Source organism: Trachemys scripta, chromosome 1 (genome assembly GCF_013100865.1).
Source record: "Trachemys scripta elegans isolate TJP31775 chromosome 1, CAS_Tse_1.0, whole genome shotgun sequence".
NCBI lineage: Eukaryota > Metazoa > Chordata > Testudines > Emydidae > Trachemys > Trachemys scripta.
The window spans coordinates 23,317,669-23,341,696 of NC_048298.1; the positions used below are offsets into that span (position 1 = coordinate 23,317,669).

A 24,028-nucleotide genomic window follows, 5' to 3' on the forward strand; every position below is an offset into this window, starting at 1 on the left:
TCATTATTACTTTTATTATCGTATTGTGCTTTGTCATTCAGTATTTAAAGTGGTACAATCAAATAATAGTACCCTTCTAGAATGTAACTTTAACTTGAAACCTTAGCTGTGCCAGTTTAAAAAACATTAACTAAACACATAACTTTAGACACTGTGCAGATGTACGCTGCTTATTTTCAAATTGTATTTTTAATTATATCTGTAAAATAACTTAAAATTTGCATGAAAATAAATGTAGTAAATCTAGGTTTTTTGTTTCTACTAGTGATGAACATCCACATATTACCTCAATATTGGTGCACATAACAAAATTGATTCCACACATGAATGGAAAAAAATTAGAAGGAACAATGCTCTTTTAGTGCCAATAACACTGGCGCTCCAAGAACAGAAGCACTGAGCACCTGTATCAACCTGGTAACAGTAACAACATTCTTAAGCAACATACTTAACAACAATGGCCACCTACAACACTGAGGCAGATGGTCTAAGGGAGAAGATCATAGATTTTATCTAGGTCACCTGCCAACAGAATTACACTGCCACATGAACTCACATATCTTAAATTCCGTTATGGGTGTCTTCCAATGAGAATTAAAGACAAATATCTGGATCCTGACCCAGCACCCTGAGGAAGCACAAAGCAGTAACAAGTATGCGAGAAACAAATGTCTAGAAATCACTAAGGAGAAAATGAGCATTTGGGAATACATATATAGCTCAACTATATTTCCAAGACTGAATCATAGACCTCATAGATCTGAGGGTATATACTACTATTAATGAAGGATTCATCTGCCAAATGCAGAAGGGACGGCCTTATTACCAGGTATTGAAAAAACTAACCTGAGAAATACAGAAGTTCAGAAACAGCCAATATGACAAGGAAAGGGGTAACAACAAAAAAACATGAAAGCATAGTGGAATCTTCTCTCAGATTTTGCTGGAAACTGAATCCAGATGCTAAAATGAGGCCTTGAGAATGAAAAAGACATACTGAAGGGAACCTCAAGTCTGCATTTCAGCTAACCAAAATTAACAGGATGTCAGTTGAGGTTCTGAAGCAAGTCCTTCACAGTCTTGCAGAGCCATTCAAAACCAACTGTTGTCTGGCCCAGTAAAAACTTAAATTACAACTACACCTCTACCTCGATATAACACTGTCCTCGGAAGCCAAAAAATCTTACCGCGTTATAGATGAAACCGAGTTATATTGAACTTGCTTTGATCTGCCAGAGTGTGCAGCCCCCCCGGAGCACTGCTTTACCGTGTTATATCAGAATTCATGTTCTATCGGGTCACGTAATATCGGGGTAGAGGTGTACATTGTATACAGCAGCAAGTTGAAATAGTCTATTTAAGGCTGAATTGGAAGAGCTAATAAGAAGGCTGCAAGTTTGTGGAGATCAGGAAGAAGATACAACTGCTTCCCACCCACAACATGAGTCTGATTCACCAAAAGAGTAAGATTCAGTGATGATAATACTAATACATCATACTTTATATGCAAGGGTCATCAGAGGATCTTAAAGTGGTTTATAAAATGGGAATATTTCTCCCATCTATCAAGGAGAGCAAACAGTACAATTAAGTAGTTTTTCATGATTACACTAGAAACAGTATTTAAGTCTCCCAACTCATACTCTAGCATCCTATCCACTGGACTATATGCAGGCAGAGTGCTCACAGATGGGAGTTATGCTGGAGGTAGAAGCCTAGGACTTCTATAATGTAGAGCTAAAGGCAGATTTGAAAAGTGAAAATTCTTTAAGATGTACTGCAATAGAAGCAGAAGGCGTAAGAATCCCTTGGGTAACCAGGGAATATTCAGAAAAATGTTGCAGCTCGAGGAAGCAGCTATGAAACTCGTATCCAACGGCTGCAGGAATCTTAGTTTAACTTTGTAGTCCTAAAATCTGCCTAAGAGTCAAAATGAGAAACAGGAGAAGATGGATATGAATTACAAGCAAGGAGACAGATTGGGGAGGCTTAGCAGCATTAGTCCTTTATGACCAGTCATCCAAGATCTTGATTCCACTGTTTTCTGGAGACATTAAACCAAAGATGGTAATGAGAATTTTCCCAATATATATATAGTGTGCCTATTAAGTTAGCAAATACACAAGAAGCAAAGCATTAGCTGTCATGCAGCCAAATTCTGACAAGCCAGCATATGAAGAGAGGTCAGTGATCAGACAACAGAGAATGCACACCAAATCTACTGAAAACTTGACAGAAAGCACAGAGAAGAAAAAACACAGGATACAAAGCTTTCATTCCAAATAAAATGCAGACAATGAAAAAGAAAGAAGAGAGAATCTTGGATGCATTAATGCATGGATCTTTTGCCTCCTCAATCCCTATCACTGCATGTCTCCAACTAAAATTTTAAATTTAAGCACAGAAAATTTTAAAAGTTCTTAAAACCAACAGTCACAGAACTGCTGTAATTATGAACAAGGAATGGAGACTCTTATAATATGGCATTAATTAGTAGTTTTAATAGGATGTTTGGTTTACCATTTATATGAACACATGTAGGTACAATTACAAAGCAGAACAAAAAGTAGTAGTTCTTCTCTGTAACTTGAGATAGAACAACAAATTCTGAGGAATGTAAAAGGATACACAGAGTAATATTCTTTTCCTCCCTACTGCTAGTCAAACAGCCATCAAATGGCTCTTTAAGAGAAAAGATGGAATATTGAATTAAACGTTCCATAGCTGTTGGCTACAAAAAATAAAATAAAAAAAGGTCAGTGCAAAGTATAGGGACAGCAACAAGTTCCCTTTGAGAAAGAAAGGCTGAAAAGATTATAGGAAGCAGTGTACAGTGGGAGAAATAGCATAAGGGAGGTGAGTGAGTTGAAAATAAGGAGGCTGGAGTGAGAAGAGCCAACATAACCAGACAGAGAGAGAACAAGGATAAATGAGATGTGCTCCTAATTGTGCTACGAGAATTCAAAGGGTTTATTATTGCCTGAACTGCCTCAGTACAAGAGACAAGCTACCTAACATAATTTATCAGAGAGAAAAAAAAGTATGAGACCACTAGATGTTGTGGTGAATGGTAATTTTGCTCAGAGGGCAATACTACTAGTACTGAGGCAGTTAATGGAACGTGGTACTGTGATTCAGATTCAAAGAGTTATCAAACTAAGTGACTTTGGGTCATTCAACTCTAGTTACACTGCACTGGAAGGAAGAATTATTATATCTCTAACAATTTCAGACCTAATGACAGTCCACAGAGGAGCTATATTAATCTTTCTTTATCCAAAAAGAGGCTGCTGAAATGCAAGGCTTTTGTGAGGGCTTAAGAGTAGATCACAGATGACACCTATTGAGGAGACAATAGCAGAAGTGAAAAAACAGAAGGAGGGAATGGCAGAAAAATTGTATGGGAAGGAGGGAACAATTGGATTGGAATATTTTGGCCACAAGTTCAGTCAGTATATGACAGAATTAGATTAAAGAAACTGGAAGAATCTCTCCACTTGAGAGAATCTGGGAAGGTCTTCACTTGAAACTGTTGCTGAGTGACTCTCTAGGAATGTAACTAAACATAATTAGTTTTCCTTACAGCTAACCTAACTATAAGGATAGTTAAGCTCAGGAATAGGCTTCCAGGCGAGGCTCTGGCATCCCCATCATTAGAGTTTTTTTTAAGAACAGACGGGACAAACACCTGTCAGGATGGTCTAAGTTTACTTCGTCCTGGTACAGTGAACAGGGCTGGACTTGATGACTTCTCATGGTCCCTTCCAGTCCTACATTTCTATGATTCTACAATAAATACAAGAAAATCAGTTGTATTTAAAGCTCTCTTATTATGATTTCTTATTTAAACATATGATTCTATTGTAAAATGCAACTAACATAACACAGAGGTGGTCCACATGTCTCAAATTTCCAGATCCAATTTGCTCAATTTACAAGATATTTTATTTAACTGATAATACTACAAACTGAGCTGGGACCTAAAGTCAAGTTGTGGTCTGACTTATGCTACAACAGCAGCTACTGCAACTGAAATTTTGCTATACTGATTCACAAGACAGAAAAGAAATCTAGTTCACTCTCCCAGAGCTATGTATCTCTCCGTAGTGCTAAAAAAAGCAGAAGCTTATATGTGTCACTTGAAACAGGCAGATAAGATCCAGAATATACACAGAGAAAAATTCAGCTGTAAGTGCCATCTTCACATACATTTCTTGCCATAACCATACAGGCAATCAACCCATAGCTTCAGGGTAGTTTATCTATATAAAAACTCACTTCTAATGCATACATCACCACAGTATCTAGGTACAGAATTAAAGACCACAGTTGGATCTATCTTGACTACTTTAAGTTGTCTCATGAAGTGAGAACATTTTTGGTGATTATTCCATAATTCTAGAAGTCTTATTTAAGACAGGGAGTAAAGCTTTGGTACAGATATTTGTGGCAGTACTGAATATAGGTGTTCTGTAGCAAAAGAGGATGCTTGTCTGTTAACCACAAGAGTTTTCACAGCAACATGTCTTAATTCTGGGTATTCCTTGTGGGCAGTTCTTTTCTGTACATTACGCACGTTTTAGCAAAAGGTTATTTTGCAAAGTTTTACATACAAAGTAAGATGTATAGTACACTATTCACATTTGAACACAAATTTTTATGATTACATTTATATAGGCGAAAGTTATATGTGATGTTTTTAAATGATATATGAACATTCTTTAAAAACTACATAGTAACTAGTTTCTTCTGGCAAACAGAGTTAAATGTAAATATTATCCAGATTTGATGTTATCAAAAATAGAATTCTTCAGCTTCTTCATTAGTTCTTTCGTGAACATCTATATAGGTGTTTATACAGCATTCATCATGGTAATCTAATGAAACTAAAAATAATTGATCTCCTGAAGTTATGCAAACTGAAATGATTTTTGTTCCTCTAAGAAATAATAGCTCTTAAAGAGAGTTAAGAAATATCTAGCAAACAGCAGCTATTGTTAGAGATTATACAATAATTTTCCCCAGATAAAACCTAATTCAGGAAATTGACCCACCATTTTGCCCCATGATTTAGTAACTTTCAAGGGAACATAGTTAACTGAAAGGATTCAGACTAGCTGTATGTCAGTGCCACTATATGAATGCATTTAGAAGCATCAATATACATCTTAATATACAATAAAATGTGCATTAGATGGGCTCTATGTATAAAATGTTACTATTTTGTGAAATAAGAACTGTTGTAGCTTTATGATTCGTGTCCAGATATCTAAATGAAGCCAGCACCAGGCAGAAAATTCATTCTCATGCTCCAAACACGACAGCTATTTTTCAGCCAAGGAAAACCAATCTCCAGAAGTGCATACACGTACACACACTTCAACTGATCATAAAAAATGCAATGTAATGTTTGAATGCAAACAAAGCTTCCTTATCTAGATTTTAAGAATAAATAGTTGATTACTCAAATATTCTTCGGTTATTAATCTTCTGTTTTATCTATACACTCTAGCTGATAGCAACTACATTAAAAAAATCATTTACAGTTTATTTGAAACCATTAGATGTTTTTAGAAAATAAAATGTGTAACCTCTTACCTGAGCATGGAAATTTGACATAGTTGTTGTCTCTATATCCTTCTTTCCCAAAATCTCCATTTTCACTGGTGAATTGGGAAAATTAAATGAAAAGTAGTCTAAAAAGTCAGGTAAATAAGTAGCTGCCCCATGAACAATACCCATTACATAGTAAGCTGCACAGTTTTCATTTTCACTAAAAACCAGACCCACAAACTCTTCTGCAAACCTCTCCATCTCCACAGGAGACAAGTGAGAGAGTTCATTACTGTAGGCATGGATAACTGATGCACCTCCATTAGGCTGGTGCTCAATATGAATGAGCTGTTTGAACTCCAATGTGTCCAACCTTTTGAGTTTATTCTGAACCCGTGGCTCCTTTAACGAGACAAATGGAAACTCACTGTTCTCGGGTATCTTGGACCCACAGTCCTTCTTGGGATCCATATTCTTCTCACTGAAATCCTTAAGATGATCATCTGTGATGCCTTTGGCTTCTTGATCCTCAACATCAGAAACCAATCCTGAGCAGATGGTCTGAATAGATTTGCTGTACATTTTTGGACGCTTCCTTTTCTCACATTCTTTGTGTTTCTTTTTCTTTTTCTTCTTTACCTTCTTAATTAGTAATTCTTCTGCATTGGTTTTTAATTTCTCCTTCCCACCTGTAAAGAGGAAAGAGATTTCTGAAATATCTTTATTTCCCCATTTAAGTAACACCATTAGAAGTTACCCATACATACCCCCATAAGAGGCATGCTGAGTGAGACTTAAGACTACAATTAAAGTATCAAACAACTTTAGAGGCATTTTACTGAAGCCAAATAGAAACTAGAGCAATGTTATACAGTCACGTTATGTCTGACCACTTATTCTAGCAGGATATTGACCATACCACCAGTCATCTTCAGAACCCCAAAATTTACCATTAGCTATAATTCTATCAAATGTATTTTATCTTCATATTATGCATTATGAAATAAGTACTCTGGAATACTGTAGATAGAATTACTATTTATGATTAGAAACATGGCCCAATTGTTAAAAAACGGAGTTTTCAGCTTTTTTAAAAAAAAAAAATTTTTCAGCAGACTCATGCACGCTGAAAAAGTTAATAACCCTACTCTGAATATTGTTTTTTTGCTTATACTACTGAATCAGATAAGATGTGTGTGGGTGCAGGAGATGGCAAAGAAAGGCACACCAAAAAAACCCAGATTGGCCATGAAAGGAAAGTTTTGTACAATCACAATCTTACCTATGCTGTGTAATCAGTAGTGCAACCGCATCAGCAATTATGCCAGTAGGTTAAATGATTTAAATGCAGACGGCAGTGTTGTAACCATGTTGGTCCCAGGGTATTAGAGAGACAAAGTGGGTGAGGTAATCTATTTTATTTACTCCTGGAAGAATTCTGTGCCCCTGCACAATGCAGAATTTGCACTGAATTAATGTTCTGTGCAGAATTTCCTTTTTCCCCCATAGAATTGGCGCTGTACAGCTGCTGGTCGCCCCTAGGAGCCGCTGGATCTGGCAGAGCCCAACACCCCAGCTCGCAAATAGAAGACTGTTGGGGGGAGGGGGAAGGAGGAGCTGGAGAGTTCCTGGCAGCTGCAGTTCCTGGCACACTCTGAAGGAAGAAGGCAGTGTGCAGGAAACTCCATACAAGCCTGGGACCCAGCATCAGGCTGTTTCTCTCTCTCTAGATCCCTGTACTCTAGAGGGTGCCCTGAAGCTAGGCTCTGTGGGGAAGAGGTTGTGGGTGTCTGGGCTGGGGGGCTCCCATGCCTGGGTTCTATGGGGGCTGGGTGAGCACCCCAAGGCTGGGCTCTGAGGGGGAAGGTGGTGTGGGTGTCTGCACCGGGAAGGGGCACCCTGCAGCTAAGCTCTGGGGAAAGAATGTGTGGGTGTTTGGGGTATTTGGTGGGGTTTCTTTAACTCTCTACTCCTGGGGGAATTTTTTTTTTTGTCATCTGTATTGTTACAGAGAGTTGCTGACAGATATTTTGAAATAAAATTACCAAAATAATTGAATCTGGTGTGATTATATAGTGTTATTTTGACAAATAAAATATGCAGAATTTGAAAATATTGTGCACTGAATTTTTAATTTTTTGGTGCAGCATTCCCCCAGGAATATTAATTGGACCAACTTCCGTTGGTGAAAGAGACAAGCTTTCAAGCTACACTGAGCAATTCTTGAGGTCTAGGAAAGGTACTAAGAAGTGACACAGCTAAATGAGGGTTACCATTCGTCCGGATTTACCCGGACATATCCTCCTTTTTGTGTTAAAAATAGCATCCGGGGGGGAATTTGTAAATCACTAAAAATGTCCGGGATTTCCCCCCCATGCTGAGCGAGGCACGGCTGGGAGGGCTGCAGGAAAGTCAGCCGCTTGCATGGGGCTCTGGCAGCCAGAGCCCTTCCCCCTGCAGCTTGCCGGACTGGACTCCGGAGCAGCTGTAGAGCTCCTCCTCCCTCCCTGCATTCTGAGCCAGCCGGCCTGCTGGGCCGTTTGCATCGGGCCTCGGCAGCTCCTCCTCCCCTGCAGCCCAGCAACCTGCTCCGGCAGCACTGTGCGGGGGCAGGGACCGGGTTGTGTGTTGCGCTGGGGAGCGCAGCCATGTGTCCGGCTCCGCACAGAGCCCAACACCATGTTCTGAGCGGCGGGGTAAGGGGGCCAGGGGGCAGGAGAAGGGGCAGGGAGATTTTGGAGGGGGCAGTCAAGAGACAGGGGGGGTCGGGAGTTCAGGGGGGGCTTTTTGAGGGTGGAGAAGGTTTTGGGCAGTCAGGATACAGGTAGGGGATAGGGTCCTGGGGGGCAGTTTGGGGGGGTCTTAGGAGGGGGCAGTTAGGGGACAAGGAACAGGGAGGCTTAGGTAGGGGGTGCGGTTCTGGAGGACAGTTAGGAGCAGGGGTCCCAGGCAGGGACAAGGAGCGGGGGGGGGGGGGGTTGGGGGTTCTAGGGGGGGCTGGCGGGGGGAGGGGGGGGGGGGGATGGGGCGGGGGAGTCCCAGGGCTCTGTCTGGGGGTGGGGGTGTGGATAAGGGTTGGGGCAATCAGGGTACAGGTAGGGGTAGGCTCCTAGGGGGCCAGTTAGGATGGGGGGAGGGTCTCAGGAGGGGGCAGTCAGGGGACAAGAGGCAGGGAGGCTTAGGTAGGGGGTGGAGTCCTGGGGACAGTTAGGGGCAGGGGTCCCAGGAGGGGGCAGTCAGGAGACAAGGAACGGGGAAGGGTTGGGGGTTCTGAGGGGGGTGGGAAGTGGGAGGGGCAGGGCCAGGGCTAGGGCAGGACGGGGCCGGGGCTCCTCCCATCCTTTTTTTTTGCTTGCTGAAATATGGTAAGCCTAGCTAAATACAAGGTGGAACAGATTGTTTAGAATAAGTAGTTAACACATATTCTAGGAGACTATTCAAGATAAAATGGCCCATTAACCCCTCTGCAGTCATAGAATAAAAAAGGAAGGTGGTGCATTACAGATTGTTGTAATAAGCCATAAATCCAATGTCTTTATTAAGACCATGATTTTTCATGTCCAGCAAAGTTATGAATTTAAGCTCCCAGGCTCATCTTTTGAAGGTGTTGCACAGGTTTCCTCTGACAATGAAGACTGATAGGTCAGATATGGAGTGATCGTTTTGTCAAAAATGTTCACCACATGAATGTTTTTGTCTTTTATCATGTTTCTATGAGAGTTCATTCAAGAGAGTTGAGATTGTCCGGTTTCGTCCACATTGTATTTTTTGGGGCATTTAGTGCAGTCGATGAGGTACAGCACATGTTGCAATAGACATGTGTAGGTAGGGTTACAATATGTCCAAGTTTTCACGAACATTGCCTCTTTTTTGAGGTTCTAGCCTCTGTCCAGGTGGTTTTTCCAAACAGGAAATATCCTGGATTTCTACAGAGCAGACACTGCAGCTCAGAAAGAGTCCCAATTGGGCCATTCACCAGCAGCCACAGCTGCCACATCCCACCCACCCAGGCCCCGGATATCAGCCCGGGGAGGAGGTCCTGCAGGGAGGCACTGACTGACGGCTGTTGCTGTGCCCTAGGCTTGCACCAGCTATGCTGCCACTCTGACAGGGAGCAACACTACTCCCCCATCTCTAGTGAGTGTCTCCGCCACCTGTACCCCCTCCAGCTCCCCCAACTCCCCACCTACAGCAGTGTCCTCTGTTTGGGAACTTGAAATATAGTAACCCTATGTGTAGGACCCACAGATCTTGAAAGGTAGCGTTATGGGGGGTACTGAGATATGTCTGCAGATTTTTCATCTGTGGTTATGGCTGGTTCTGGTGCTGCTTTGTGTTGGTGTCCTGGTCTGTGGGGAGCCTGCTTCCACTTATGAGCTTGGCAAGATTGGGATATTGTCTGAAGGCCAGAAAAGGGGGTCAAGAAAGATTTCTTTCAGGATATGGTCCCCACTGAGTAGGGACTGTAATTGTTTAATGATACTCCATATGGGGTCCAGTTATGTGGCAGGTGCGTTATTACTTAGAATGTGTCTTTACTGCTTATGCTAAAGAAGCTGTTCCACCTGAGTGCCATTCCCAGATCTGAAGAGTTCTCTAGGGCAGCATTTCTCAAATGCTGCCACCGTGACATGTGGCCACCAGGGTCTTTTCTTGTGGCCACAGCCTGCTGGCCTGTGACTTGAGGGGGGGGAGGGGGATGTCTGGCATGCAATATAGTGGGCCCTCCCCCTCACTCCTGCATGCACCACCTTGGTGTTGATTCCTAGGGCTGCCAACAGGGATTGGGCCCTACCCCCCTCTGGAGACACCTGGGGCACAATGCTGGAGGAGCAGGCAGCCAGTGAATTCTCCATCTTCCCAAGGGCAGTGGGGAGCTCAGGCTTAGGGCTTCAGCCTTGTGGGGGTGGTGGGATAGCAGGTTCCAGCCAGTGGGCTTCAGGCCCCTGCTGCCTCCCCAGCCCCTCTCCCACCCATCAACCCCCATTGCTCCTGGCCTCCACTGCCTCCCCCCGACTTCCTATCCCGGGCTTAATTTGGCCCCAGGCTTGATAGGGCTGAGTAAGTCTTCTGTGAAAAGTGATACTTGTATGCTTATTAATATCATCACTTTCAACAGACTTACTAGCTAGCAATAAATAAATTACAATGATTTGGCTGTGTATATGTAGATATTTATGTGTTTTTCCTAAAGCAAATTAAGTATTTTAGGAAAAAGTGAGAGAGAGCAGCCACCTGCAAGAGTTGGTGGCTGCACTCTGAGGCTACCAAAAAACCATGTCCTGAGAACCCCTGCTCTAGGCCTATGTCTACACTTAAAATGCTACCACAGCACAGCTGCAACACTGCAATTATGCCGCTGGAGCGCTTCACTGTAGCGAATCGCTAAACTGGTGGGAGGAGTTCTGTCACTGTAGTTAATCCATCTGCTTGAGAAGCAGTAGCTAAATAGTGCTGTCTGTACCAGGTGGTTAGGTCAGTATAGCTACAGCCAGAGTTAGGTAGACAGAAGCTGCTTTATATTGACAAAACTCTATAAGTGCCCCACTACACTGACCTAATAACTCCACCTCCACAAGAAGTATAGCATTTGGGTTGATGTAGTTAGGGTGACATGGTATCTGTGTAGACGCTGCACTACTGACGTCACCCCAGCTGGGAGTCCTGCACCCAACTTCCTGCTGGGAGCTTAGCGCAGAGCCAGCAGCCCGAGCTGTCAGCCTGCCACGCTGCCCTACTTAAGTCTGTTCAAGTGCTCTTGGTGAGGACACACCCCACCAGCAGAATGAAGGTAGCGTGGACGTGGAAATCTGCAGTAATTACTGCAGTGGCTATGACTTAATTGTGTAGTGTAGACAGGCCTATGTCTCGGAGGGGTGGATTTTTCACATCCAAAAAAGATATAGCTATGTAAGTTTTTGGTGCAGACCAGTCATAGCTCAACAGGTCAACTCTTTCACCAACAGAAGTTCTCTTTTATTGGAGCATTATCTCACCTCTTTAAATGCTGTCAGCCAGGTTGCTAAACAAAAGATCTGAAAATTGCCATTGAGCATCCATCCAGCTAGTTGCCTGAGCTCATGCTGCTGTCAGAGTCCTCTCCTCTCTTGTCATGTAAATTATGGAGTAGTCCTGCCAGCACCACATACAGTTGAGCAGGACTTTTCAGATAGAGCAAGTTTTTCCAAAGTGTCTTAAAATCTGCATGTATACTGAAGTTGGCCTGAAAATTGCTAAACGGACTTGAGTAGAGTTAGTGATAGAAGTTTGGGATCATTTGCTAAAGGGGCTCCCAAGCATAACTCTCTCCAGATCATCTCATTTTAAAATTTGCTGTTTCTTACAGCACTTTTCTTCCAACTTTTTTTTTGGGGGGGAGGGAGCAGAAAGAGGGACACCATAGGGGTACATATGGGCAAAAAACTTTTCCCCCAAAAAAACTTCTATCATGGGACGACCCTGAGCTTAGAGTCTGGCTCCACAAGCCAGCTTGAGAATTTAATAATTGAAGTTTTAGGCTCTCTTACTGGGTCTACAGAATGGTGCACATGACTAACTGAAGCTAAAATTAGCCACATGCCAGAGGCTCCCCTTAGATACAGTGAGAAAGGCTTGGAGCAACATTACTGTGCCACATATAATCTCTAAAAATTCTCAAATTCCAAAAACTGGTATGCCACACCAAGGGTTGGGTGTAGACATTGCAGTACAAATTTGGGGTCCTTGAGCCAAGAAGTTCCAAAGATGCAGTTCTCCAAAAGTGACACATTTTAAAAAATGCTGGCTTAGTGCATAGCACTGTCCACATCAAGCTGAGAACTAGGAGGTTTGGGGTATGACAAGCATATAGTGCGGAGATTAGCAGGGAGGAGAGAACCACAAGTTGATGAATGAGTTAGGTCACACCTCTGCCAGGCTACTGAGGTGTGAAGCTACCACTACAAAGCTCCTGGTATTTCTAGAAGGGGGGGGGGGGGGACAAAAAAAAAACCCCCCACAACACGTTTTCCCCCGCTTCTGTGTGGGGAGGAGGAACTCTGAACCCTTTTCCCCCCCCTTTACCCCCCCCCCCCCCCCAAAAAACAAGGAAATGGGCTCTGGGATTCCCCATCACCCACCCTTCATGACAACACCCCCTCCGGTCACCAGTTTCTTAAAAAATAGGGCACATGATGAAACAAATTAATCGCAATTAATTACACTGTTAAACAATAGAATACCATTTATTTTAAATATTTTTGGATGTTTACTACATTTTCAAATATATTGATTTCAATTACAACACAGAATACGAAGGGTACATTGCTCACTTAATATTTATTTATTACAAATTTGCACTGTAAAAAACAAAAAAGTGTATTTTTCAATTCACCTCACACAAGTACTCAAGTGCAATCTCTATCATGAAAGTTGATCTTACAAATGTAGAATTATGTACAAAAAAACTGCATTCAAAATAGAACAAACTAAAACTTTAGAGCCTACAAGTCCACCCAGTCCTACTTCTTGTCTGTCTGAGTGATTGTAACCAACCTTGGTCAGCCAATTTGCAGGAGATAATGCAGCCTGCTTCTTGTTTACAATGTCACCTGAAAGCGCGAACAGGCGTTCACATGGCACTGTTGTAGCTGGTATTGCAAGGCATTTATGTGCCAGATGTGCTAAAGTTTCATATGTCCCTTCATGCTTCAACCACCGTTCCAGAGGATGTGCTTCCATACTGATGATGGGTTCTGCTGGATAACCATTCAAAGCAGTGCGGACTGACGCATGTTCATTTCCATCATTTGAGCCAGATGCTACCAGCAGAAGGTTGATTTTCTTTTTTGGTGGTTCGGGTTCTGTAGTTTCTGCATCAGAGTGTTGCTCTTTTAAGACTACTTCTAAGAGCATGCTCCACATCTTGTCCCTCTCAGATTTTGGAAGGCACTTCAGATTCTTAAACCTTGGGTTGAGTGCTGTAGCTATTTTTAGAAACCTCACAATGGTACCTTCTTTGCGTTTTGTTAAAACTGCTGTGAAAGTATTCTTAAAATGAACATGTGCTGGGTCATCATCCGAGACTGCTTAAGGTGAAATATATGTAGAATGAGGGTAAAACAGAGGAGGAGACATACAATTCCCCCCCCCCCCCCCAAGGAGTACAGTTACAAATTTAATTGATGCATTTTTTTTTAAACGAGCATCAGCAGCATGGAAGCATGTCCTCTGGAATGGTGGCCAAAGCATGAAAGGGCATACGAATGTTTAGCATATCTGGCATGTAAATACCTTGCAACGCTGGCTACAAAAGTGTCATGCAAAGGCTTATTCTAACTTTCAGGTGACAATGTAAATAAGAAGCAGGAAGCAGCATTTCCTGTCAATGTAAACAAACTTGTTTGTCCTAGCAACGGACAGAATAAGAAGTAGGACTGAGTGGACTTGTAGGCTCCAAAGTTTTACACGGTTTTGTTTTTGAGTGCAGTTATGTAACCAAAAAAAATTTAAAAATCTGCATTTGTAAATTACACTTTCACAATAAAGAGATTGCACTTCAGTACTTGTAAGAGATGAATTGAAAAATACTATTTCTTTTATCATTTTTACAGTGCATATATTTGTAATCAAAATAATATAAAGTGAGCACTGTGCACTTTGTATTGCATTGAAATTGAAATCAATATTGAAAATGTAGAAAAACATCCAAAAATATTTAATAAATTTCAATTAGTATTCTATAGTTATAAGTGCGATTAATCGCGATTAATTTTTTGTAGTTAATTGCGTGAGTTGACTGTGATTAATTGACAGCCTTATTAAAAACAAGGGAAATTCACTAATAAAAAGCTTTGTTAAAGGGGTGTTAAGGCTGCTTAGCAGTGCCTCATATCCTTCCAGAATGTGGAAGTTGGAAGCCAAAGAAAGGCTCTAAGAATCAGGAACAGCATGCAACCAGACAAAATACAAGTTCTAAAACCAACTATTGTCATGCTTCCTATACCACAATGGACCCAAACTTCAGACAGAGGAAGTAAAAAAATCCAAAAATATGGCATAGGGAAGTAGGTATGTGTCTTATACACCCACATGTGGCTCGTAGCAACAGAAGAGAGGGGGGGGTTGGTTTTTGTATTTTCTTAGTTAAATAAAGCAAATTATAGATTAGCAGGGAGCTTGAAGGCAGGTGTAATACCCGAAACCACTTAGCTCTTTAAATTGTCTAGATTTAATGTTGGTGTCCCTGCAGGTACCATTTTAAAAATTACTATACATTTCCAGACTGCCCTATGCTGAAAACTACTTTGGCAACCATGAGTGAGATCAAGGGATTCATTTATCTGTCAGGGTAGGGACAACCTTCCCTCCACTTTCAAGGTGGCAAAGAAGGGAATGGAGGTTTCTTTTTGGGAGGTACTATCAGTAGTATCGAGAATGGTAGCCAAACCCTTTAACACAAGTATGGAATTACATCTGATTTTTGATTGTTTAAACATACCATGAAGTACTAGCAGGTTCCTACACTTTATTTTTAAACAGATGCTTGTTTCCCCTTACCCCAAAATGACACAGAAGAGTACTGAATGTTTCACTGTCTATCTTGGGTACTTTGTATAATGGCCCCCATTACTGTAGTATCTGAGCATATCACAATCTAATCTATTTGTGCAAGACAGTATCTCAGAAACTAAGGTAAGAGAAAGGTTCTTTGATTGGTCTTCTATGGGGGATTATGCCCAGCTCTGGCTGTTCAGTGAAGCCCAAACAGCAAATGCTATCAATATATTTCACTCTACCTCTCCTGCTAAGGAAGATGCAAGAGTGGCAAACACACTTGTGCAATTTTCCACTTCTGCTGTACATGCTTTGTAGAGATAGTGGTGAGAAAGAGACGTTATTTCTCTTATATGCAGTTTTTAAACCGTCACAGATGATTCTTAGCCACACTTGGGTGTGCTTAATTGTATACATTGTATAGTGTACAATGCAAACATAGACCCCTTGCAGTTTAAGGCTATGTCTTCACTACCGACTATGTTGACAAAATTTATGTCGCTCAGGTGTGAATATTCCACTCCCCGACCACCACAAATTACGCCAACATAGCACTAATATGCATAGCGCTAGGTCAGCAAGAGAGCTTCTCCCGCTGACATAGCTTATGCCGCTCACATGGGTGGTTTTTTTATGCTGACAGGAGAATGCTCTCCTGTTGGCATAGAGCGTCTTCACCACGTGCCCTATAAGCATAGGCCTACCTTAAGGCAGAAGTACTCAGTAAGTGGACAGCGGGCCAAATCCAGATTGCCACATGATTTTAAACAGACCATGAAATCTTTTTTATTTACTTATTATCATTACTGTTATTGCAGTGTGAAAAATGTCTCTCTGGAGTCTGGACCTGGACTATACCTTGACCAAGACCCTGACAAAAAATAATTGACTTCCCCTGATCTACGGTCTTGTCTACACAAGAAACTTGCACACGTTTAAACTGATTCTGAAATAGATTTTAGTTAAACCAGTGCAAACCCATCTCACACGTCTCATAATGCTTCCCCAGTCCTGTTGTCCCCCTGAAGTCCATGACCTTATCTTCACTAGGAAAAATAATGGTGTATTTAACACATTGGCTAACGAATGTGAAAATATCCCCCCCCCACCCCCGCCCAATACAGAACTGGTTCATCAGGTTAGTTAATCCTTCACCAATCACTAGAAAGAACTATCTGTTCAGTTTTGGAAGCAACAAGTATACATACATACATATAAAATCCCTAAGATTACTAAAACTGAAATATACTAGCAATAATCCCCATTTCTTTCATTAGAAATACAAGCATGACAGGAGGTGAAAGTGACTGTATACAAAGTTTTAATCACATGCTGGAGTGATTATATCATTTATGCATATAGCTGCAGTTATCTCAGAACTATATTTGCCCCCAGGCCCTACAAGAAGGCATAAGGCTACTGTTATGTGAGGTTTAGGGTCAAGGAAGCACCTGCTGGCAGCATGACCCTCAACAGGACCAGAGAGAGAGGTCCTCTCATCTTAACAAGACTCAAAAAAAGTACTGGAACAGCCAAGCAGGGTAGGAATTAGTCTACTTTCTCTGACCTCCACACCTGTGGGCAGGAGCAGGACAGACAAAAGAGAAGCAAAGTGCTGGATGAAATTCCTCACCAGATCTTGAATGGAAAGCAGTGGAGATCCCCACATACCATCTCCCATCTACAGAAAATAGCAAGGAGAAGCAGCAGGCCTGGAAATCAGAGTCATCCCGTGATCTCTCCTTGGGGCAAGGAGGGTGGGAACACCTCCAAACAGAGAATATGAGCTGAGCAAAGAGGAAGTAGCACAGACAGGAAGGGAAACTGAAAACAGCTCATCTTCCTCTGCTGAAAGACCCTTAAAATACACCAACTAGAGTGCAGAAGTAGTTTTCTTATTTTTTAAAAGGCATTAAAGTTTCTGGGCTTTACTGAGAGGCTGCACAATTAAAGAACTGGGTACTTTAAAGTTAGTCTTCTTTAATCTTTCACATTGACAGCCTCCCTTTAAGAAAGGAAGATTTTCTTAAAGCTCCCTGCATTCTTACACTGGTCTTATTCTTCACTAAAGTTACCTTTAGAAACAGCTTAACAATGCAGAACAAGTTTTTTGTTTGTTTTTTACACTACATACATGTTAGTTTTAATCAAGCATTGTGCTTCACTTTTACTCTGAAAGCAAATCTTGCACTTTACTTAATAGCCCAAATTCCTGTATGGAAGATCCATGAATCCCACTATAATCATATGGGTCACTATCTTACTATATATAAAAAAGCAACATTAAAAAGAAAGTTATTTAGGTTGCAAAATCAAATTTTTGAAATTTAGAAATGCCAAATTTAAGATTGTGTTCCGGATTAATCCTGGCCCTCTTGTGTGCCCTTCCAATGCACTGAATGAGACAGGGATCCCGTGGTAAAAAGTAGCGTATGATCATGCAACTAAAGACTGCATTGTAATGCATATTATGCACAATGGGGCCAAATCAATGTTGCACAGAATCTTAAATCAGGCATTTCTTAAAGAACACTTAAGTTGAAAAGTTAAGTTGATTTTTACTTCCCCAAGAGAGCAAGTAAGAGTGCTTCTAGGGCATAGTGCATAAGCAGTTTGATGAAGAGATTACACAGCAATCTAAAGCAAATTACATTCCGATATCAATTCTGTTTTACTATTCTGAATCAAAGCAAGATGAACAGTTAAACTATAAAAGGCTTAAATTCCAAGTTAAACTTGATTTTTATTTAAAAAATTCAAATTTCAAACATGGAAAATGTAGGGCCCACTCAAGGATATGCCACTGGCATTCACACTCACTGAACACACATCAAAAAGCTAAAGGTATGTGTTCACTGCAGAGTCAACTTGGATGACCAGCACCCAGGTTAGCATAGCTCAGGTATGAGTAGACACGCTGCAAACCATTCCCATGTTAGTGTCCTCACTGGTGCTGCATTCAATGATGTGTGTTGCTAGGACTCCTGAGGGCGTCTCATTGTTCTTTACACTGTAGAAAAAAGTCAGCCACTCTATGCTTCCTTCCCAGTGAGTTGTGGGAAAACTTGTACGTCATTCCTGGCACACGGAAAGGGGAGGGGGAAATTGTGGAAAGGTTCTGGAGGACTATCAGTGCCCAAGTCATGTAGCCTGTGTCCTCACAACATATGGGATAAGCTACCAATCAGACTGAAAGCAGCACTGAGCTCTATCCTATGCCCCCAGCTAGCCTGGCCTGAAAGCACCACTAAAGTGCTCCCCACTGAAGTTCAATGCCCTGTAACACACACTGTAGCTGACAGTCATTGTAGGACCCTATCTATTCTTCGCTGCATATTCTCAGTCTTAAGCTCTGAGATATCTCCTCTGCAGACATGGAGAAATAACTCTATTTTGTTTTGCACATTAAGAATAGCCACATGCTCAAGCCACCCATATAGCTTGCAAGCTCCTTCCACTCCTACAGCGCTTTTGTGGGGTTGGGGGGGAAATCATCCTGGTAAATAACTTCACAGCATATCTTGCTGGTCTGCCCTTTGCCTTTCTGAATAAAACCACTTTCTACCTCCTAGTCATCCACCTCAGCATAATGTCATTGAGAATGAGGACAGCCTAGATGTGGAGGGAATTACAATCCAGCTCACCTCCCAAGAACCCCATAACCCCTCTCTTTACACCTATGACATCATAACAGCACTTCCAGCACACAAACATAAACCTGGAGCCACCCTCACCCCTAACAGCATGGAAGCAGACAGCACACTGAAATCCAATTACATGCTGACCACTTAGATCTCTGAATTTCTTCCAAGAATGGGAAGTGTCGCAGTAAGATCACAGACATGCTTAAATCATGGTGCTTGTTGTTCATATCCCAAACAAAGTAAGCTAAGGTTCCCCCCCCCCCACCCCCCCCCCCCCACTCCCAAAGCCATAGCACCTGCAACAGCCAGACAATCAAAGGACAAAGTCCCTATATACTACTGACAGGCTGGCCAATCTGAGGGGGAGAAAGACGGCGATTAGGGACAACATGTTTGCAGAATTCATTCCACAGTCACAGAGGAAAGCCAGGCTGCCGAGAGGCGGAGGCTTTACATGAAGAATCAGAAGGACAGAGAAATGCACTTATTTCAGGAGATCATGGCAGCGGCTAAGGACAGAATCACCATGCTCAAAGAGAGCATGGAAAAGACAGATGCAGAGGCAACTCATGGACACTATCCTGAGCCAGAATGCCCTCCTGCAAAACGTGCTCCTGATAGGGCAGCAGGCCCTGCATTCCCGTAATTTGGGACCCAGCCATGTCCTTCAGCACTTGGACACTGCTTTCCATTGGGACCAGCAGCAACTCCTAACCTCTTCATCCCCACAGCAGTGCTCCCAGCAGCTGTGATCATTCACCACAGATCCAACTTTTGGGCACAAAGAACACTTGCACCTGGAAGTCCAGCTCTTAAGCCTTGCAGCAACCCTGAAAATTTTGAGCAGAGGCACTCAGTCCCAGAATGCAAGCCAACAAGAGCCAGAGGCAAGGCTTACAGTCACTTATCTCCCTCACCAAACTGTGGTATTTGAAATGTCCTTACTGTTGCACTTTGAATTCTGTTTGCATTGTTGCGGTAATTAAACACTTATGTACAGTTGGTTAATATTGTATTTAGAAACATTTAACTAACCAAAGATATTATTTTTCCATTGGTTTCATTAAAATTTTATAATTTTTATTGTTTCATAATAAAACCATTTACAATACAGGCAGAGTCATCACTGCATTTAAAATAAAGAATCCTTGAAATAAAACTGAAATAATTCACAACGTTTTACAACGGCACATAAGGAACATTAAACTTCAAAACATGCACACAATGTTCCCTCGTGTTCATGTCTGCATCTCACCACCCACCCCATCCCCCCAGGCTAACATGTTCAGGCATGTGACTAAAATACAAACAGTAGGGTGTTTATGTTCTCTGTGGAACCCCTGCTGTCTGCTTAGACCTCAGAGCAAGTCTTCACACCTCAGTCTCCCATCCATCAGTAAGGCTTTCCTCTGGCTCTCTCAAATATTGTCCAAAAACAAAACATGCAATTACAATGGTTAGAAAATCTTTTTCTGCTGCTTCCAACCTATTCCACAAACAATACCATCTGCCTTTCAAATGGCCAAATGCACACTTGACTACCAACCAGCAACTACTCAGGTGATAATTAAAATGTTCCTTCCTTCTGTCCAAGCAACTTACGTATGGCTTCATTAGCCAAGGCTTCCGGGGATAAGCCAGATCTCCCAGATTAACCAGACCAACCTCCACACCATTAGTGTCCACATTACTCCTGGGGGGCAAATAGTTCTGAAAGATCCAAGCATCGTGGACTCTTTTAGATCACCCTGCATTTATGTCTGTAAACCTACCATGGTGGTCCACCAGTTCCTGAAGTGCCATGAAGAAATAATCCTCTGTTTATAAATGCTGCACCATGGCAGACGGGAGGGAAGGGATTGGGGGGAAATGATGGGGCAATTGATGGAACCATGTGCCCAATTCAGTTTAGGAACTTCATGCATGCAAAGCATCAATAATCTCTGAGCATTACTAAGCTTCCTGAACTGGTTAGACAGCATCTTAATGGCTTAGCAAACCTGCATGAGAACAGTCCCAACAGTTGATTTCCCCTCACTGAATTGGTTGGCTACAGACCGGTAACATTCTGAAGTGGTCAACTGCCAGATGCCAATGCCAACCTGTCTCTTCACAGATAATATGGGGCAGCGCACCTTGGTATGCTGTCCCTGAAGCTCCTGGGTCAGTTCTATACTGGTCTCAAAAAAGGTAACCCTCCCTGCTCTAAAATTTTCTTGTCACTGCTGGTCATTCGAGCACTGCAGAACCATCTTCTCCCACCAATCCACACTGGATTTCCTGTCCCAGAAATGACACAAAATACTAGGTAGATGATCCAGGAACTGGTCCTCTTATTCCAACATCTTGGCATCCTCCAGTTCTTCTACCTTGTCCTGCTGCCACCACTGCAGAATATCTTCCTGCTGCTAGAGGAGCTGCTGCTGCCATAGAATATTTTCCTGCTCCCACATCAGCTTGGTGGTGTGACACACAAAGTCCAATACAGAATTAATCTGGCTCCAAGTGCTGTAATACAACTGAAGCAGCCTGTGCATATTCACAGTTGTCACCATAGAGGTACAGAGCAAGTTGGGTCCAGGCTGACGACAAACAGAAAAATGGCATGAGCCAGCCCAGAAAGGAAGTATGGGACGGTTTTGGTGTTTTTTTAAATTGGTACTTTCCACATTTACAGCAAAAACAATCTTAGGATGCACACTGCTCAGCAGCAAAGCAACAGACCATAGGATATCCTTAGAGAACACTACATACACTATGTGCATATTACGTGTAACATCTTAGTTGAAACATTTTCTAATGAGATTATTCCAGTGTACAAAGGAAATAGCTTGCAACCTCAGATATTAGAGGCATCTATCAGGGAGAATGCTGGTCAACACACTGGGAAAAAAAATCTTAATACTTTTTTTTTTTTTTTAAATTGAGATTAAGAGAAATCTAATTTCCATCCAGACAAATAGCAGAAAGCAACAGACTACCCTCTAAAATAGATCATTTCCATCTCTGGCTGCTCTAATCCATATTTATATGATCAGAGTCAAGAGTATATACACAAAACCCTCCCACATTGGGGGGCCCAGAAATATGAAGCAGAGAGATGTGAAAATTCACCTGTGTATTAAAATAGCCCTCTATGGAGTTGTATGGGCCAAAGGACTCATTCAGAATTCCTAGAACAATCAATGAACAAGATTGTCACACATTATATATAATATGGTCTAGGAGGGTCCACAATGCCTGAATCTTTCATAACTCAATCCTATTTAAATAAATGGAGAAAACTGTTTGCCCTCAGGAGTACTGTGGACACTAATAGTGTGGAGGTTGGTCCGGTTATTCTGGGAGACCTGGCTTATCCCTTTTTTCACCAAAAAGTTTAGTAGCGATTTGATGTCTAACACAGTGAACACCAATGAAAATGAAATAGGATCTAAGGCTAAAACAGGGAAAGAAAAAGTTAAAAAATTACTTGGACAAGTAAGATGTCTTCAAGTCACCAGGGCCTGATGAAATACATCCCAGCCTACAAGGACCTGACTGAGGAGATAGTAATTATCTTCAAGAAGTCATGACAGACGGGACAGATTCCAGAAGACTGGAAAAGGGCAAACAGAGCCAATCTATAAAAAGGGGAATCAGGACAACTGGGGAATTATAGACCAGTCAGTTTATCATCAGTACCCAAAAAGATAATGGGGCAAAAAAATTTAGCAATCAATTTGCAAGCACCTAGACGATAATAAGGTGAAAGTAACAGTCAGCATGGATATGTCAAGAACAAATCATGTCAAACCAACCTAATAGCTTTCTTTGACAGGTTAACAAGCTTTGTGGATAGGGGAGAAGCAATAAATATGTTGCATCTTGACTTTAGTAAGGCTTTTGATACTATCTTGCATGACCTTCTCATAAACAAAGTAGGCAAATACAACCTAGATGGTGGCTGCATAACTGGTTGGAAAACCGTTGGGGTCCCACAGTGATCGGTCCTAGATCCTCTCTTGTTCAATATCTTCATCAATGATTTAGATAATGTCAGAAAGACTACACTTATAAAGTTTGCGGACAATACCAAGCTGGGAGTGGTTGCAAGAGCTCTGGAGGACAGGATTAAAATTCAAAATGATGTGGACAAACTGGAGAAATGATCTGAAGTAAATAGGATGAAACTCAATAAGGACAAATGCAAAGTACTCCACTTAGGAAGGAACAATCAGTTGCATACATGCAAAATGGAAAATGACTGCCTTGGAAGGAATACTACAGAAAGGGATCTGAGGGTCATAGTGGATAACAAGGTAAATATGACTCAACAGTGTAACACTGTTTGGGGGGGGGGGGGGGGGAGAAAGGCAGCAAACATCTGCTAATATATCCCAGCATGAAGTGCTGTAAGCAAGACAGGAGGAGTAACTCTCCACTCTACTCCATTCTGATTAGGCCTCAGCTGGAGTAGTGTATCTAGTTCTGGCACCACATTTCAGGAAATATGTGGACAAACTGGAGAAAGTACAGAGGAGAGCAACAAAATTATTAAAGGTCTACAAAATGTGACCTATGAGGAAAGACTGAAAAAAAAATTGGTTTTGTTTAGTCTGGAGAAGAGTAGAGAGTGTGAGTGTGAGTACATGACAGTTTTCAAGTACTTTAGAAGGTTCTTACAAGGAGGAGAGAGAAAAATTGTTCTCCTTAACCTCTGAGGCTGAGACAAGAAGCAATGGGCTTAAATTGGAGCAATGGAGGTTTAGGTTGGGCATTCGGAAAAACATCAGGGTAGTTAAACACTGGAATAAACTGCCTTGGAGGTTGTGGGATCTCCATCACTGGAAGTTTTTACAAGCAGGTTAGACAGTCATCTGTCAGGGATGGTCTAGATAATACTTAGTCCTGCCTTGAGTGCCGAGGACGGGACTAGAAGACCTCTCAAGGTCCCTTTCAGTCCTACAATTTTCTGATATTTCCATCCGTAAGTATGCAAAATTGCAGCTACAAAGAAAGCTTGAATTCACATTTCAATGTGGAACAGGAACAAGGTAGGGCAAGATTATAATTTTGCTTCCATTATTTGGCTGGAAATATATCATTACAAGAATGAGTTATCAGGGAAGCAGCATATTAACACAGGAACATTAAAAAATATAATTTGCATTTAATCTGTGTATACATACATGTATGTGTTCAGTGAGAAAAGGCTCCTCTCTCTGCACTACAACTTTTAACATGCCTTCTCTACCTTCAGTTAAAATTATTTGCAACCATAGCAGCTAACAGTTTTTGCCACTGCCTGAACCCTA

The 24,028-nt window shown here is 41.8% G+C and overlaps 1 protein-coding gene across 4 annotated transcripts in view; it reads right to left on the reverse strand.

Annotated features, from left to right (window-relative positions):
• RSBN1L (round spermatid basic protein 1 like) overlaps positions 1–24,028 on the reverse strand; it is an 89,240-nt gene that overhangs the window by 43,913 nt on the left and 21,299 nt on the right. For 3 of the 4 annotated variants that reach the window (XR_004645172.1, XM_034765902.1, XM_034765893.1), the window contains exon 3: positions 5,599–6,242. Coding sequence is in view for 3 of the 4 variants with exons in the window: in XM_034765902.1 (XP_034621793.1) it covers positions 5,599–6,242 (644 nt within the window). In the remaining variant the exon portion in view is untranslated. The remainder of the gene's footprint in view (positions 1–5,598; positions 6,243–24,028) is intronic. The other variant, XM_034765911.1, reaches the window with a different exon arrangement.